The 13960-nt window shown below is 51.6% G+C and overlaps 1 protein-coding gene across 1 annotated transcript; it reads right to left on the bottom strand.

Annotated features, from left to right (window-relative positions):
* Window positions 1-3123: 3123 nt before the first annotated feature.
* Window positions 3124-13418, bottom strand: RAB40C (RAB40C, member RAS oncogene family). Its single transcript, XM_019620592.1, has 6 exons — window positions 13405-13418; window positions 12952-13182; window positions 11952-12012; window positions 5792-5869; window positions 5182-5404; window positions 3124-3685 (listed from the first exon to the last, which is right to left on the bottom strand). The coding sequence occupies exons 1-6, from the start codon at window positions 13416-13418 to the stop codon at window positions 3405-3407; spliced, it is 888 nt and encodes a 295-aa protein (XP_019476137.1). The 3' UTR covers window positions 3124-3404.
* Between the last annotated feature and the right edge of the window lie 542 nt (window positions 13419-13960).

Here is a 13960-nt window from a genome sequence, read left to right as displayed (position 1 = left end):
GGCAGGATGGGATTTTGCAAACAGGGAATTGGTTGCGTCAGGGCAGCCCAACCTGAGAGGTGGCACTGCGGCCTGGAGCTCTGCCCCGTACGCACAGCTCTGTGCGTGGAGAACCCCCCCGTTCCATCCCCAAAGCACACGCTGGAGAGTTCCCCGTCCTACATCCAGCTCTGCACCCCCGGGCACGAGCACAGCCCCCCTCCCGGATGGTGTTTCTTAGGGCAGAAGCAGCGATCCTCCCCCATGCGATAAACTTTTTCACCTGAAGGCACTGTCACAGCTTTTGCCTTTCCAGCGCTCCCCGTTCTGCACACGGAGGTGCATGGGCGCATTCCCAGTGCCCCTCTAAGAGCCCCATATTGTGGCACCAGAGGTCTCTGCAGTAAGGATGGCTCCCACCACCATTTCCCCCACCTGAAGCCAACACAGCTGCTTCCAAGTGGGGCGGTGAGAAGGAGCTGCCCCTGCCAGCAGCAGCCTGGAGAACAAAAAGCTCTCCGTGCCTCTTCCCCAGACAGGCTTTTACCTTAGCTCAGGGCTTTCCAGGCTGCAGCCGCTATCTGATTTCCCCCCAACTCCCTCCCAGCCTCAGCAATATTACACTTAAGCTGTTAAAACAAGCGTGGCCAGTCTGGTACGAAGTGGAAAATCTGATCCTGGGGCAGCGAGAGGGCAGGGGGAGAGGGAGGTCATGGGGAGGTGGGCTGAGAGCGGGACAGGGCTGGGGGGCTCACCATGCCTGGGGGCTGCACAGCCTCACCGCCTCCCTGCAGCCATCAAAGCCACTCCATGGGTCAGGATTCAGCAGGTCGTGCCCAGCTCGGGGCACAACCACCTCCTCGTCCTCCCCAGCATCTCCCCCCAAAAGAGATACGACTCTTGCATCTCCCGCGTGGCAGTTCGAAACAAAAAGGCTTTAATTTATATAAAACAAACCAATGTATAATCAGTTGAACAACACTGACTGACTGTACAAAGGAATACAAAAATAAAAGGACAGTCCAAAAAAACCCCTCAGGAATGGTACAAGTGGTGGGGAGCAGCTACAGACTAGTGTTGACATCAGATGCAAGAATCTCTTTTCCTTTTAAATTAAAAAACAGTAACAATAAATGGCCGAGCAAACACTCTGGGTCCATCTTCCCTTCTCCTTCCAGATGGGATCTTCTCGACTTACAGGACAAAAAGAACATCAGCTTTGGGCAAAAGGAGCGGGAGGCGGCCCAGGACCAAAGCAGAACCAAGCAGAGGTGTGTGATGTACTCAGGGCAGGGATCCCGGGTGCCTGCAGGCAGGAGGCGGCCACGAGTGCCCCTCTCAGCGCTGGTGCATCACCTGTTGGCTGTATATCCCCAGCCTGCCAGGCTGCAGAGCCAGCGATTGTCTCCTGCTTTGTGTTAAGTGATGGGGAACAGGTGCCGGCCGTCTCAGACAGGTTCTGGAAATCCCTCGGACTCCGTGCCGAAATCGGCGCTGCTTTGCTCTTGAGCCAAATCAGCACTACAAAGGATTCTTCTCCTCGCCTCGGCAAGGGCTTTAATTCTCTCCTCGCTCATTTGAGCTGGGCAATAAAGCGTGCCAGAGCCAAGCCCTGAACCCCTCCAGCACCAGGCTTTGTTCTGCAGGGGGCTGCGTGCACCGAGGGGCATCAGCCCGGCAGCACCGCTGCGGCTTCATCCTGCCCCGCGGTGCAGGAGGGGCCCCGAGCTGCTGGCTGCAGGACAGAGATAGCAGTGCTGCTCTGCTCCTCGTGGATGACTCCCAGTCCGTACGGCGTGGCTGTCCGATGGAATCCACTGGCACGGCTCAGTGGCACTGCCAGGCCCCAGCCTTGCAGCATTTCAGTCTCCAGGTGAACTGGCAGCACAAACACCACACTGCCGTGGGATGAAGCCACAGATGCCCAGGCCCTTGCTTGACATCCCCCATACTGCGTGCACATCTCAGGCTCTGGCTGTGCAGCACACATCCTCCAAAGCACCGCAGAGCCCCGGGCTCCCTCTGTTTCCTGCCACAGCCCTGAGCTGAGCACATCCCCACAGGAGATGCAGCCCTGCTCCAGCTCCTTCACGCTCCAGCAGGAAAAGCCGCTTGGTCCCTTCCCACCTTCATTCAGGAGGAGCCACGAGCTCGGCAGGATGTCTTTGGGAAAGCAGAGCAGGAGGCCAGGATGCAGGGCCAACACGGGGTGGCAGTGCGAGGATCCAGGAGTGCACAGAGCGCGGCACGGCGGAGGTGGGGCTCTGGAAGGGATGGCCAAGACCTTGCACCCACACAGGACACTCCACATCTTCCCTCTGCTCTGGACTCAGCGCTTCCAACCTCGGCTCCTCAGTCCCTGCTGGCTCTGCGTCCTCTGCTGTGCAGCTGAGTGAGGCATCTGGGGGGCTCGGAGCTGCCCCTGCCTCACATCAACCCCACACCTCAGCCTCTCTGCTCTGCCCCTCAGCTCTGCTTCAATCCCAGCCTGCCCTCAGCGCTCACACTTTAAGGAATGATCAAAGTAAAGCAGCTTGGGGGGTATGGAATGCACCGATGGTTCCTTCCTTCTGTATATGCAGCATTCAAAAACCTCCTATCAACCCATGCAGTGGGTCAGAGTCTCTTAAAGCATTTGTGTACTCTCATCTTAACGTCCTCCACCTTGCCCCTCTTGATGCCACTGGTTAAATTAATCCCCTGCTTTATTTACATGGCTGCATAAAATTTTCCCTGACTGCTTCTTAAAAAAAAAACCTTCAAAACAAGTGATATATATATATATATATATATATATGTATAATATTTACATAAAGAAAGGCAGAAGGCAAGCAGACTGCTTCCTTCAGCCTCATCATGGCCAACTCTCGCCTTTTTCAGTCTAGCTTTTTTTTTTTTTTGGCAACAGCAGGTTAACATCTTGGTGAAAACGGTCACTTATTCCCCTCTCCCCTCTCTTCTTTTTTTTAATTTTATTTTTTAATTCCTCAACTACATCCAACAGCCACTATTGCACCAGCAATTCGCTCAGGAGTCCAAGAGTTAAAGTCGCAGCACAGATTCTCCTTGCCTACTCCCTTAAGCCTCTCAATCTGCCATTAAATCCATTTCTCCATCGAAACGGGATGAGCTTTTTTCCCCCTTTCCCCCTCCCCAACCCGGCAGCTGCTGAATTTTCCACCCCAGGCCGAGAGGTGAAGCCCAAAGCATTCCTGGAGGGTCACTCGGCAGAGTCCTCTCCCCCCTGCAGCCGGCAGCACGCTTCACATGCGGGGCCAAAGGAGAGCACATTCCTGACGCCTGCGTGCACCGCGGGGAGAGCAGCCGAGGCCCATCCTGAAGGATCCGGTCGGAAAGGGTGAAGTGTGCGAACGTCTGTACATGGGCGTGTGGGTGCACACGGAGCTCACGGCGTGCCCGTCCTGCTAAGAGATCTTGCAGTTGTTGCGCGAGCAGTTCTGGGGGGGGCTCTGGGGCGGCCGAATGGATTTGGATCTCTTCAGGCTGTTGCCTTTGCTGCTGCTGCCTCCCCCGCTGCTGGCCAGGGAGTAGGAGCGGCCGTGCATCATCACCGCGTTCATCCCGTTGGCCATGGAGAAGGATTTCAGGTGACTCTTGATGGTGACGGGCAGCGGCAGCTTGTCGATGAGGTGCACGGGGGTGCAGGAAACGATGGCTCGGCAGCACAGGTCCTGCAGGCTGAACACTGCGGGGAGGAGAGAGCGGACAGTCAGGGCCAGCACAGTGCAAGGCTGCCTTCTTCATACACCTCTTTATGCCCTGCAGCTCTTGCTGGTTAGGGGAGAAGAGCCAATGGCAACTCCACTGGAGCCCCGAGAAGAGGCACAGAATCATTTGTGTTGGAAGGAACCTTTAAAGATCATCTGGTCCGGCTGCCCTGCAATGAACCTATCATCAGGTGCTCCAGCCTGACCTGAGCATCTCGAGGGACAGGGCACCACCTGTCTCTGAGCAACCTGTATCAGTGCTTCACCAAATTATATTTGTTAGAATAACAACATGGGAATAAAGGCCTCCCAGGCTCCAGCTGAGTCCTGCAAGCCAGCACTCTGCAAGACGTCAGCTTTGGTGTCAGCACTGGGCTCAGGCAGCGCTGTCTCTCTGCTTGGTGCAGCACACCAGCCCTGCTCAAGGTCCCAATTCCCAGTCACCATTCGGCCCCAAGGAGAGGTCTGGGAAGGAGGCAATGTAGCCAGCCCCGCTGCAGGGCAGCCTTGCCTGGGACCTGTTCAGTGAGGAGCAGCTGCAGGGATGGCTCTTTGCAGGGTGCTCACAGCAATGAACGTCCCTTCAAGCCAGGACAAGGCTTGCCAGCATGCTCTTAGCTCAGCGTGAGCCACAGGAATGAGCTGTGGGAAGCCTGTGGGATGGGATTTCCCAGCAGCCGGCCACAGGAGGGCACACGTTCACCTCCAGCCACTCACTGCTCCCAAGCAGCAAGCAAAGCTGCCTCCAGTCCTGAAAAATCTGGCAGAGCATTTGGCCAGCAGGGCCAGCACACAGGATCTGCTCTCGCTCACTAGGACAGAGCACCCAGACAAAGAAAGGTCACCCGGATGGGAGTGTTAAACTCCTGCTGCTCAGCCTGTCAGTCAGCCACACTGCTACCCCCAGCTAGGAACAGGGGGTCCTAAGACTATTTTGCTTCAAATTCAACAGGCTGAGACATAAGGCAGGCTCTGTTCACGCCACAGACTACGCACCTGGGTATATGTGGAATACCCCAGCTTGCTGCTCCATGCCTACAGCAGGGATGGGGTTTAGCCCCTTTCACCTCCTTGCACTGCCCTGGGCTCACCCTGCCCCCCATCTCTCCAGAACAGGAGATACAGGCTCAGACAAGGGTAAGGACAGAGGTGCTTACGCTTGGTGCATCCCACACACACAGTCATCTGATTTAAGTCCTTTCAAGTTGTGAGCTTAATTGCCTTTAGCTTTACCTAGAGTAAATGCAGAGGTGTAAGGATGTCCCAGAGCATTCCAGAGCCTAGACATGCTGAACGGCCCTCTGGAGCTGCACCAGTACGGGCAGCTTGCTCTGGCTCAGCTTCAGCTCTCCTGACTCGAGGCTGCTCACCAGGGCAGGTGCTCTCAGATCCCACAGGTATGATGAGCGCACACACACCCATCTGGGCACTCCCTCTGCTCCAGCCCACACACAGCTCCTTTCTCACTGCCCACCTCGGTTGGGTCTCCAGATCTTCTCCATGCCGTGCCGCATGAGGACGATACGAGACAGCTCTGTGAAGGACTCTATGACGTTGAAGTTGCACAGTGGGCTGACCTCAAAGAATGTCATGCAGTTCTTCTCAGCGTACGCCCTGGCCTGCTCTGTGGGCACCTGTCGTTTGAAGGCCAGGTGAAGTCTGTTTCCCACCAGGATCCGGGGCACCCCTGGGGCATGCTGCAAAAAGAAAAACATACGTGGAAGAATAATCACGGCTTGTCTTCAGTGAGGGCAATCAACTCAGCCTAACTTCAATAGCAGCGAAGAGCAAGAGAGTAGAAGCTGCTCTGATGCTGAGCAGTCAATGCTACATAAATGAGGACAATTAATTTTTTCCTCTCTACAGTTCACTTCATAGGGAACCACAGCAGAACCACTCCTGCTCCCGTATCAGAGGTGGCACCACCCTGGATTTTGTTACAGACCACTGCACTTTGGTGCCACATTTATCTCCCTGGACTCAGTGTTCCTGGTCCCTGGGCCAGAGGGGCGGGCAGCCCCAGTGTGAAAGAATGGTGTTTGGCAGGAAGGCAGCACGCTCCTGGGTCCTTCCATGTAGCTTACCTCATCTATTTCCTTTATCCATCGATCTATCCCATCAAAGGACCAGCGGTTGGTGATGTCATACACCAGGAGAATTCCCTGATGGAAGAAAACGTGCAGTCACCAGGTTGCAAATGAGGCAAACTAAAAGGGAGATTCGCCCAGAAGACCACTTCTATACCCCAAAACTGAAAGGCTAAAAGAATGTTGCTCCAGTTGCATTATTTATGTGCTTGATAGGGATAACATTGATGCAACAGGTCTATCATAGAATGGCCTGGGTTGCAAAGGAGCACAGTGCTCACCCAGTTCCAACCCCCTGCTGTGTGCAGGTCACCAACCAGCAGCCCAGGCTGCCCAGAGCCACATCCAGCCTGGCCTTGAATGCCTGCGGGGATGGAGCATCCACAGCCTCCTTGGGCAACCTGTTCCAGTGCCTCACCACCCTCTGGGGGAAAAACTTCCTCCTCATATCCAACCTAAACCTCCCCTGTCTCAGTTTAAAACCATTCCCCCTTGTCCTATACTTAACTCAGATCTGCTGGGGAGGATTTTACTCCTATTTCCAACAAGTGATCAACTCTGGAAAAGACAACAGCTTTGCTTTGGTCAGGGGGTTTCCAAAGAGGACGAAGAACCACCTCAATGACTCTGCATCCAGAGGAGCAGGGCTGTGCTTTGTGCATTCCTCCTGCCACAAACCTGATGGCCACTGCTCAGCCCTGTGAGCGAGCCAGAAGTGCTTCTGGGGACGGATCCAGCTCACGTGGAAGGCAGCTGGACTGAGCTGAGAGCAAAGCAAACAGCCTGACTGCATGGTGTGACAGGGCAGGCAGCTGGGCAGAGCCAGTCCTCCTGGGATCAGAACCCACAGGGAACAGCCAGCCCTACAGCAAGTCCTGGTGCAAAGGAGATCTTAAGGTGACAAAATTGAGAACCACCTGCTACCAGAAGAGAGACATCACTAAAATAAAGTGCATTCCATGGGGGAAAAAAGAAAAAAGAAAAAAAAGGGACAGGACTGGGGGGAAACCCATTCTTTCTTCATTTGTTCTGTCTGTTTTGACTTCTAGCTTCCAAAGCTGCACACGTAAACAAATGATAATCAGGAAACAACAGAGGAAGAGGTTTGAGGACCTCCTTCCAGAACAAACTGCCAGGGTGTTCAATAGGCCCTACTTGCTTTCCTTCTGGACTGACAACTTGAGCCAACAGAAACAGACCCAAGAGCCGCTTTGTGAGGACAGCTTCTGCCAGCACCATGCTCTCGGGGCAGAGGGGCTTTAAGCTTGCTGGCAGCTGCAGCCTGAATCTGCTTTGTAGAGCAATCGGGATAAAACATCAGCAAAACCACAACCCCAAGTTCTCAGGATCAAAGCGGAAGGTCAAGATCGCGTTCTCTAATTCTACACTGTCTGCCAGCACAGCCTCCCAAGTCATAACATAACTCCACACACACACACACACACACACACACACACATTTTGAGTTCAGACTGTCAAGCAAAGCTTCCCAAGAGCAGACACCAAGGCCACACTGCCCAGTGGCCCAGTCCTGTCTCCATCCTCCCAGCATGGTGCTGGGGCAAACGGGAGGAGGCAGCTCCACATGGGGCTCAGCCAGGGGACCTCGAGCTTCTCCCAGGCAGCACAGGTGTGCTCCAAAACAAACTGTTTTCTCCCCTGCAAAGAACAGCTTGCAGACACGCACGCACGCAGGGAGCTGGCTCCACTCTGCAGACAGCTCTGAGGAAGAGCTGTTGGCTTTTTTTTTTCTTCCAGGTTTATAAACAAAAAGATTCCTGTGGAATAATACGTGCCGAATTGTAATCAACCAGAAAGACGAACAGATTCCCATCTGCAGCCCAAAACCTTCTTTAAGTGCCCCGATGGCTCTCAACACCCTGATATCTCCATACCTCTCAATATTTAGCTTCACAGGACACCTTGTGAGAACACCTGGCACAGCTGTTGTGCACTCCTCTCCAGCCCCTGAGCTGAGCAGCCTCTCCCCAACCTGCCCCTAGGTTTTGGTGGTGGGTGGGAGAGGCCTTTATCCCCCAGCACTGTCCCAGGATTTTTCACAATTCATTTTCAAAGTCCATTTCCAGTCTGCTTTTGTTCCACACTGCTGGGATTGGTGCAAGCCTGAGCTCCCAGTGACAGATTTCCACATGAGTGCATCACGCAGTGAACAAAGAACAGGGATAATCTATTATTGTACCCAGCAGCACACGTGGACCCTTACACTGCCAGAAGTCAGGCTTGTTTACAGCAGGAGCTCACAGAAAGTCCACATAATCAAAGAGAGAATCAAACCGCATCTCTGTCTGCTTAAGCACCTGCAGCAAGCAGACTCGCAAGCTTTGAAAGGTGGTAGAAGCAGCGTGCTTGAAAACAAGTGCTCCCACCACTGCCACAAACCTCAGAGGACAGGGCAGCCAGGAAAGCCTCACTTGCTGCTACTCTGCACTGATGGAACAAAGCTGTTGGTTGCTGAGGAAGCCTGGAAGAACCCCCAGACTGGACTTTTGCAGCCCACGGGACTAAGTAAGCCATAAACAAAGACAGCAAGGAGAACACCATGTCCCTTCTCCAGCTGGCACCTGGGACCTTGGCCCAGGGCACTGCTCCCTGCTGCCAAAGCGTTTCCCAACGGCGTAACACATGGGGGGTTATTTATCTCTGAGCTGGCAGGAAGCACTGTGACAGGCAGAGCTGACTCCTCCAGCAGCTGGGCGTCCCTCAGAATGACCAGAGGCAGGTAAAGTGTTTGCAGCACCCAGAAACTGCACAGCAGAGCACAGCCTGCATCTCAGAGCCTGCTGAGCTGCCAAAAAGCCCACAGCTCTCTGCATGCTGAGAAGCCCTAAGTGGGATAGACAGCAACCACTCGAACCTGCTGCCAAAGCAGAACTCAGCAATACTCATTTTTCTGTTAGGGCTGCAGCCTTGCTGTAAGATGGGAGCATTCCTGAATGTCAGTTTGACTTTCTGTAGATAGCCTGTAACCGTTCCTGAAGGACTTCTGTCACACTGCCTGGAGGTCTGGGACTTGTCTGCATTGGTTGAAGGAGGTCCCCCCATTAGAAGCCAGCTCACCAGGGACAGCAAGGCTACTCTGAGATGTTTCCAACAGGGAGACGTTCCTCCCCAACAAGAAAACCACACAGCTCCAGAGTCAGAAGCCTGAACAGCAGCATGGAACCCTGGGCAAGGCACCAAGGTGCTCAGAAAGAATCCTGCAGCCCAGGCTGAGCAAAAGCACAAAGCTCTGCTGTGTCAGAAAGGAAAGCTCACAAGGTCGGGCTCCTACCTGGGTACCACTTTTCCATTTAGCACGGGTTTAACTTCAGAAGATTAAATTCTTATCATTCCATTCAAGAAGCAATGAGGTGGGAAGGGGAGCCAGGTGTGCTTCCCTTACTTGAAGGCACTTTTCACCAAGCAGCTGTTCTGTGTATTTTCTTAAGCTCTCTCCACTCGTGGACGTGCACCCCTTCTCAGCCAGCTCCAGCAAGGGCCAGCCCGTGGCACCAGAGCACCTCCTGCTCTCCCAACAGCCTCACAGCTCTCTCTGGAAACCCAGCTCTCACTGTTAGTCCTTGTTATTCCTTAAAGGAAGCCCAGTCCAGAAGCCCTGTCTCTGCTCAATAAAAGCCTTCTGCTTGTTTTCAGCACGAAGTGTTCATGGCCAGTTTACACCAAGCTGTTCTCGCATAAATATCATGCTGCACTTTAAGCAGAGTTTAACCCCTCTGGCATCTCTCTTCTCTGCTCTGCTCTTCCTGAGCTCCTGGTTTGTTAGGTTAGAAAAAGCTGTTTCTCTTGCTTCCAACAGTGCTTGCATCAGGCTTCCCACAGAACTCCCGAAGTCTGATGACACCAAGAGAGAAGAGAGGAAAGCAGACTGCTGAAGCACAGAAACTCAATCCAACACACAGCATCAAGCACGTCTGGAAGAAACAGAGAACTCAGGAACACTTCATGCCTTCCTCACCACCCAGATCACACTGGGTTGAGCCGTCTTTATGCTATCAATAAAACTGTGTTGCCAACCTACGAGGTGGCAGCTTGCTCCCAGAGGAAGGGCAGTTCTGCCCAGCTCTGACAGAAGTTCTTATCACCAGCATGCAGAAGCTAACAAGTATTCAAGCCTGTTCTTGCAGCAGAGATCTTCATTATCCAAATCTAACATCCCTCTTGCATTGGTTAACCATGGAGAGTTTAAATTAGCATACTTTCCGCTTCCATTGAAAGACATGGAGGTTGTTTCAGAGACACTTGCAATCCTGCTAATCCAGGAACACTGCTGGGGTGCCACATGGGAGCCAACCACCTGAAGCTGTACTTCAAACCACCTGGAGAAAACTGCACCAGGGCTGCAGCTCTCAGCCTTCAGAAGGCACCCGCTCATTGCTCACCATGCAGTGCTCATCACAAGAACGTTTTTCAGTGAGCAGTGGAGACATTTCACTTGGGAACTCTCTCTTCTTCAGGCAGGCTTGCTGCTTCTGGCTATTTTGTTGTTACAAAGGGTAAAGACTGGTTGTTGTTGGGACCAAGGCATCACAACAGTTCTCTGTAACAGGGATTTGTGGCGCAGACAAAAGACAGACCCTGAGGAAGAAGCATAAGCTGCACTCTGCTGCCTAAGTGAAGTGCACACTCCAGCATTCAGCAATAGACCGTTCATGTTACAGGTGCCTCTGCCAAGCTGGCTGATCACATTTACTGTGAATGCCTGTCCAAGTCCTTGAGGACGGTGTGCAGGTAAGATGGACAAGGCAAACCTTCCCCACTGTACAGTGAGTGTTCCTAAAGCAATGCTGATGAATAAAGCAGAAGGGTAAGATGTTACCTCTAAATCAAAGATGATCAAGGACCTCATTACAAGGAAGGAAGATAAAAGAAAGCCATTTCAAGCTGGCTTATCCCATCCAGCCTCAGGTGTGGTGTGTGCAGAAGAAAGGCTGCAGGAACCCAACGGATGCACTCCCAGTGCCTTACAGCTCTGCTTCAGTTGCTAAACAGACACGTATCTTTATCTGTCTAAACATTCTCATCACCATTTCCTTCACCTTCCCCATCTGTCCCAGTTCATCGCATGGCAGCCACAAGTTCTGGCACACACGGTGCAGGCTCTGCTGGCTGGAGCCCTGTGCAGACACTGTGCTTGCTGCTCCCTGTTTGATTTGGGCATTTGACAGCAAGGTCTCACGAAGACTGCCCAAAGCCAAGCTGTGTGGCAACCAGAAAACCACAATGCCTGATTGCTTGCTTATAACTCATAAGGGAAAGGACACCATCTCAAGCATGCAGGTTACATTAGGACTGAGCTCTGTACAGTTTTCTGAAATACAGTGTGAGCAGGGTGAAGTTCTGTGTAGAAGTAGAAGGATGTTTGCCAAACTTTTTGAATAAGAAAAGAAAGAAAATCACTGTAGTTCTTTTAACTAAATGAGATATATATTTTTTTTAAGCTAATGATCCTTTATCTGGAGGGACTCTGGGATGTTACTCAAAGGATGACTATTAATACATCAAAAAAGTACCGTTAAGTAGCATTTTTTTCAGAAGACCAAAAGATTTTACTAGCATTCACCATCTAGATGCTATTCTGGAACAAGGCCCAAAGGAGAAGCTCAAAATTTAATGCTCTGTTTCATGTTTTAAGGAACTTAAAGTTTAAGATCCAGCTGAGCTGCTCTAGTTTCAAGCCTGCACCAAACATACAAGCAGGAGCCACCTTATTTTTGAACTGATTTGGTGGCAATACAGAGGAAGAACTCCATTGGGAAAGTTGGTGTTGTTTTGAAACATACCTGATAAGCCTCGGAAATTAGGAGTCCCCACATTAAAGCTAAGGCAGATCTCAGGTTAGAATTGCCACATTCTCTTTAATTCCAACCTCTCAACCCTTGTCTATAAGCCAACAGGGAGTAATCCATTACAGAATGTTCCAGCAGCAGCCTGGGAGTGTCACTCACTCCTCTGTCTCCTATCATTCCATAAAACAAGAAAACCAGAGCACAGGAAGACCTGTGGTGCCTCTTGGTATTTTCACAGATCCCATCCTTTTGATGCTCGATTTGCCTCAAAGCTTTTTGCTATGGCATGAAAGATTGTTACAACCTAAAGAAAAGGACTGCTCCTGTCAAATACCGGACAGCAGTGCTCACCTGGGCTCCTCTGGAGTACGACCTGAAAATGGTGCAAAATCTGCCTTGCCCCGACGTGTCCCTGAAACAAAGAAAACTAGAGTTACACCTGTGAAACGTAGGAAAAAGTAAATCCCAGACTCCACATCTCCCACTGGGCTACAGATGGGAAAAGTGGCACCTTACAAGAATAAGGAACACAAAATACAAGGAGTGTATGCAATTACATAGGGCAGAGATAAATTAGCTGTTTGTTAGAAAAATGAGGACATCAGTTCCTGAGAGAGCAGGATTATAATTAAACCATGAAATCATACACCCTTAGTCAGTCTCTGAGGCTGAGAATGTGTCATTCATTCCCAATGTAACAGTTCACACAGAACACTAATATTCCAGTTATTTCATACACGCCTTGTAGACATGTTTGCTTTCATGTTTTAGGACCTGTGTCACTCCCCACTAGGTCCAGCTGAAGCACAACAGGTGCAGGCTATTCTTCCTGCACTGTTGGGGCATCTTCTTAACAGTTTATATCTCAGAGCTGGACCAGATGGGCTCCAGGTCTTCTTCCAGTGCTGACAGGTAAGGAAGGGTCACCTTTACGTGCAGTGTTCTCACTTCTCCATCCCAGTGCCAGGGATACACCCTGCTCTCCAGGCACTGACTGTATGGTGACCAAGTCATGGACAAATCCAGGCTTCTGTAGGAACTGAGGGCTTTGTCCTCCTAATTCTATTTGTTTCCCACTCTACGGCTTCAGTTGAGTCCAGTATTACCTCCAAAACAGTATCACTCCTTTAGTGAGCAAGAGCTGTATGGGAATGGAGTCAGCTGTGGTGGAGAAAGACTGACATGGGACCACTCTGGCAAAGAACAGCCTGCTGCTGGTGCTGCTCAGTCACAGAAAGGGGTCTGATTCACCTGGACAGCTTACTGGGTAGAGGAGCTACCAAGCCTCACCATACAGCCAGGGATGCTCTGCACTGGCCATGCTGTGGTGCAGCTCAGAAGCCAAACTCACCAGAGCTCCAGCTTGACCCTTCTGCCGTCCAACAGGATGGTAGTCGTCTTGTAGTCAATTCCTAAAGAGAAAAGAACAGGGGTCAAACAGGCAGGGAGGTGGTGATGCTGAGAAGCCTGTCCAGAGAACACAGCTGCTGCTTTCCGACTACAAGGACAAAAGGAGTAAAGAACTACAAGGCTTGTAAACCTGCTATGCTTGCTAATCAAAACATGCAAATTAAACTGCTTACTTCATTAAACAAGTAAAGTCTCAAACTTGGCGATGGAAGAACTGACTCAGTGTGAATGTATTTTGGAAGAATATTACTTTCTCTATTGCCACCCTCTACACTCATCCTTGAGGGCACAGCAGCACACAGCAGCTTGTACTGCAGAGCAGCGCAGGGCGGTCAATGTGAGCGTTGGGTTCCAGTGAGAGAAAAGCCCAGAAACCCTCAGTTACAAGCCCCACCACGGCACAGCCATGCTCCATCACCTCTGTATTTCATTTTCCTTCCTCTCAGCAGGGGAGCAATCTGATGGGTTTCACATTAGGGCCACGTGTGTCTGCGAATCAGGCCAGGAAGCGAAGGCTGATGCAACTTCAGGAGGTTCCTCCAGCAGCTCGGCTGCTGAGCAGGCAGGGGCAGAAGCAGGCAGAAGGCACTCCCTTCTCAACAACAGCTGAGAAAACAGCTCGGATAACTGCTTCCCATAGGGCCCCTGCTCCAGACCAGCAGAAGACTCCAAAATTGCAGTCACATGAGGAGTGCCCAGCACCTTCAGACACAGATTTTGTTCAAGCCAGGGCACAGCCACCCCTCCTGCAGCTTCCCTGCAAGCTCCTGTACATCTGGTTGAACTCTACCACTTGCTGCACCCACTGGAGAGCATGATTTACACAATTTACAATTTACAGCCATCTTCAGCAATGCCAAGTAACTTCCCTCCGATTGCATCAGCTTCATTCTCTCCTCCAGCCACTAGATATCAAACTTTGAACATGTATTAAAAACTCACTGCTGAGT

This window comes from Meleagris gallopavo, chromosome 16 (genome assembly GCF_000146605.3).
Source record: "Meleagris gallopavo isolate NT-WF06-2002-E0010 breed Aviagen turkey brand Nicholas breeding stock chromosome 16, Turkey_5.1, whole genome shotgun sequence".
NCBI classification, from domain to species: Eukaryota; Metazoa; Chordata; class Aves; order Galliformes; family Phasianidae; genus Meleagris; species Meleagris gallopavo.
This window is presented reverse-complemented; position numbering and strand designations above follow the sequence as displayed.

Excerpts from the sequence above, each read along its gene's own strand:
- RAB40C (XM_019620592.1), bottom strand. Across the intron at positions 5,405-5,791 it reads GGATAAAGGAAATAGATGAG|CATGCCCCAGGGGTGCCCCG; the intron begins GTAAGCTACATG and ends TTCTTTTTGCAG. Across the intron at positions 3,686-5,181 it reads GATCTGGAGACCCAACCGAG|TGTTCAGCCTGCAGGACCTG; the intron begins GTGGGCAGTGAG and ends TCCTCCCCGCAG.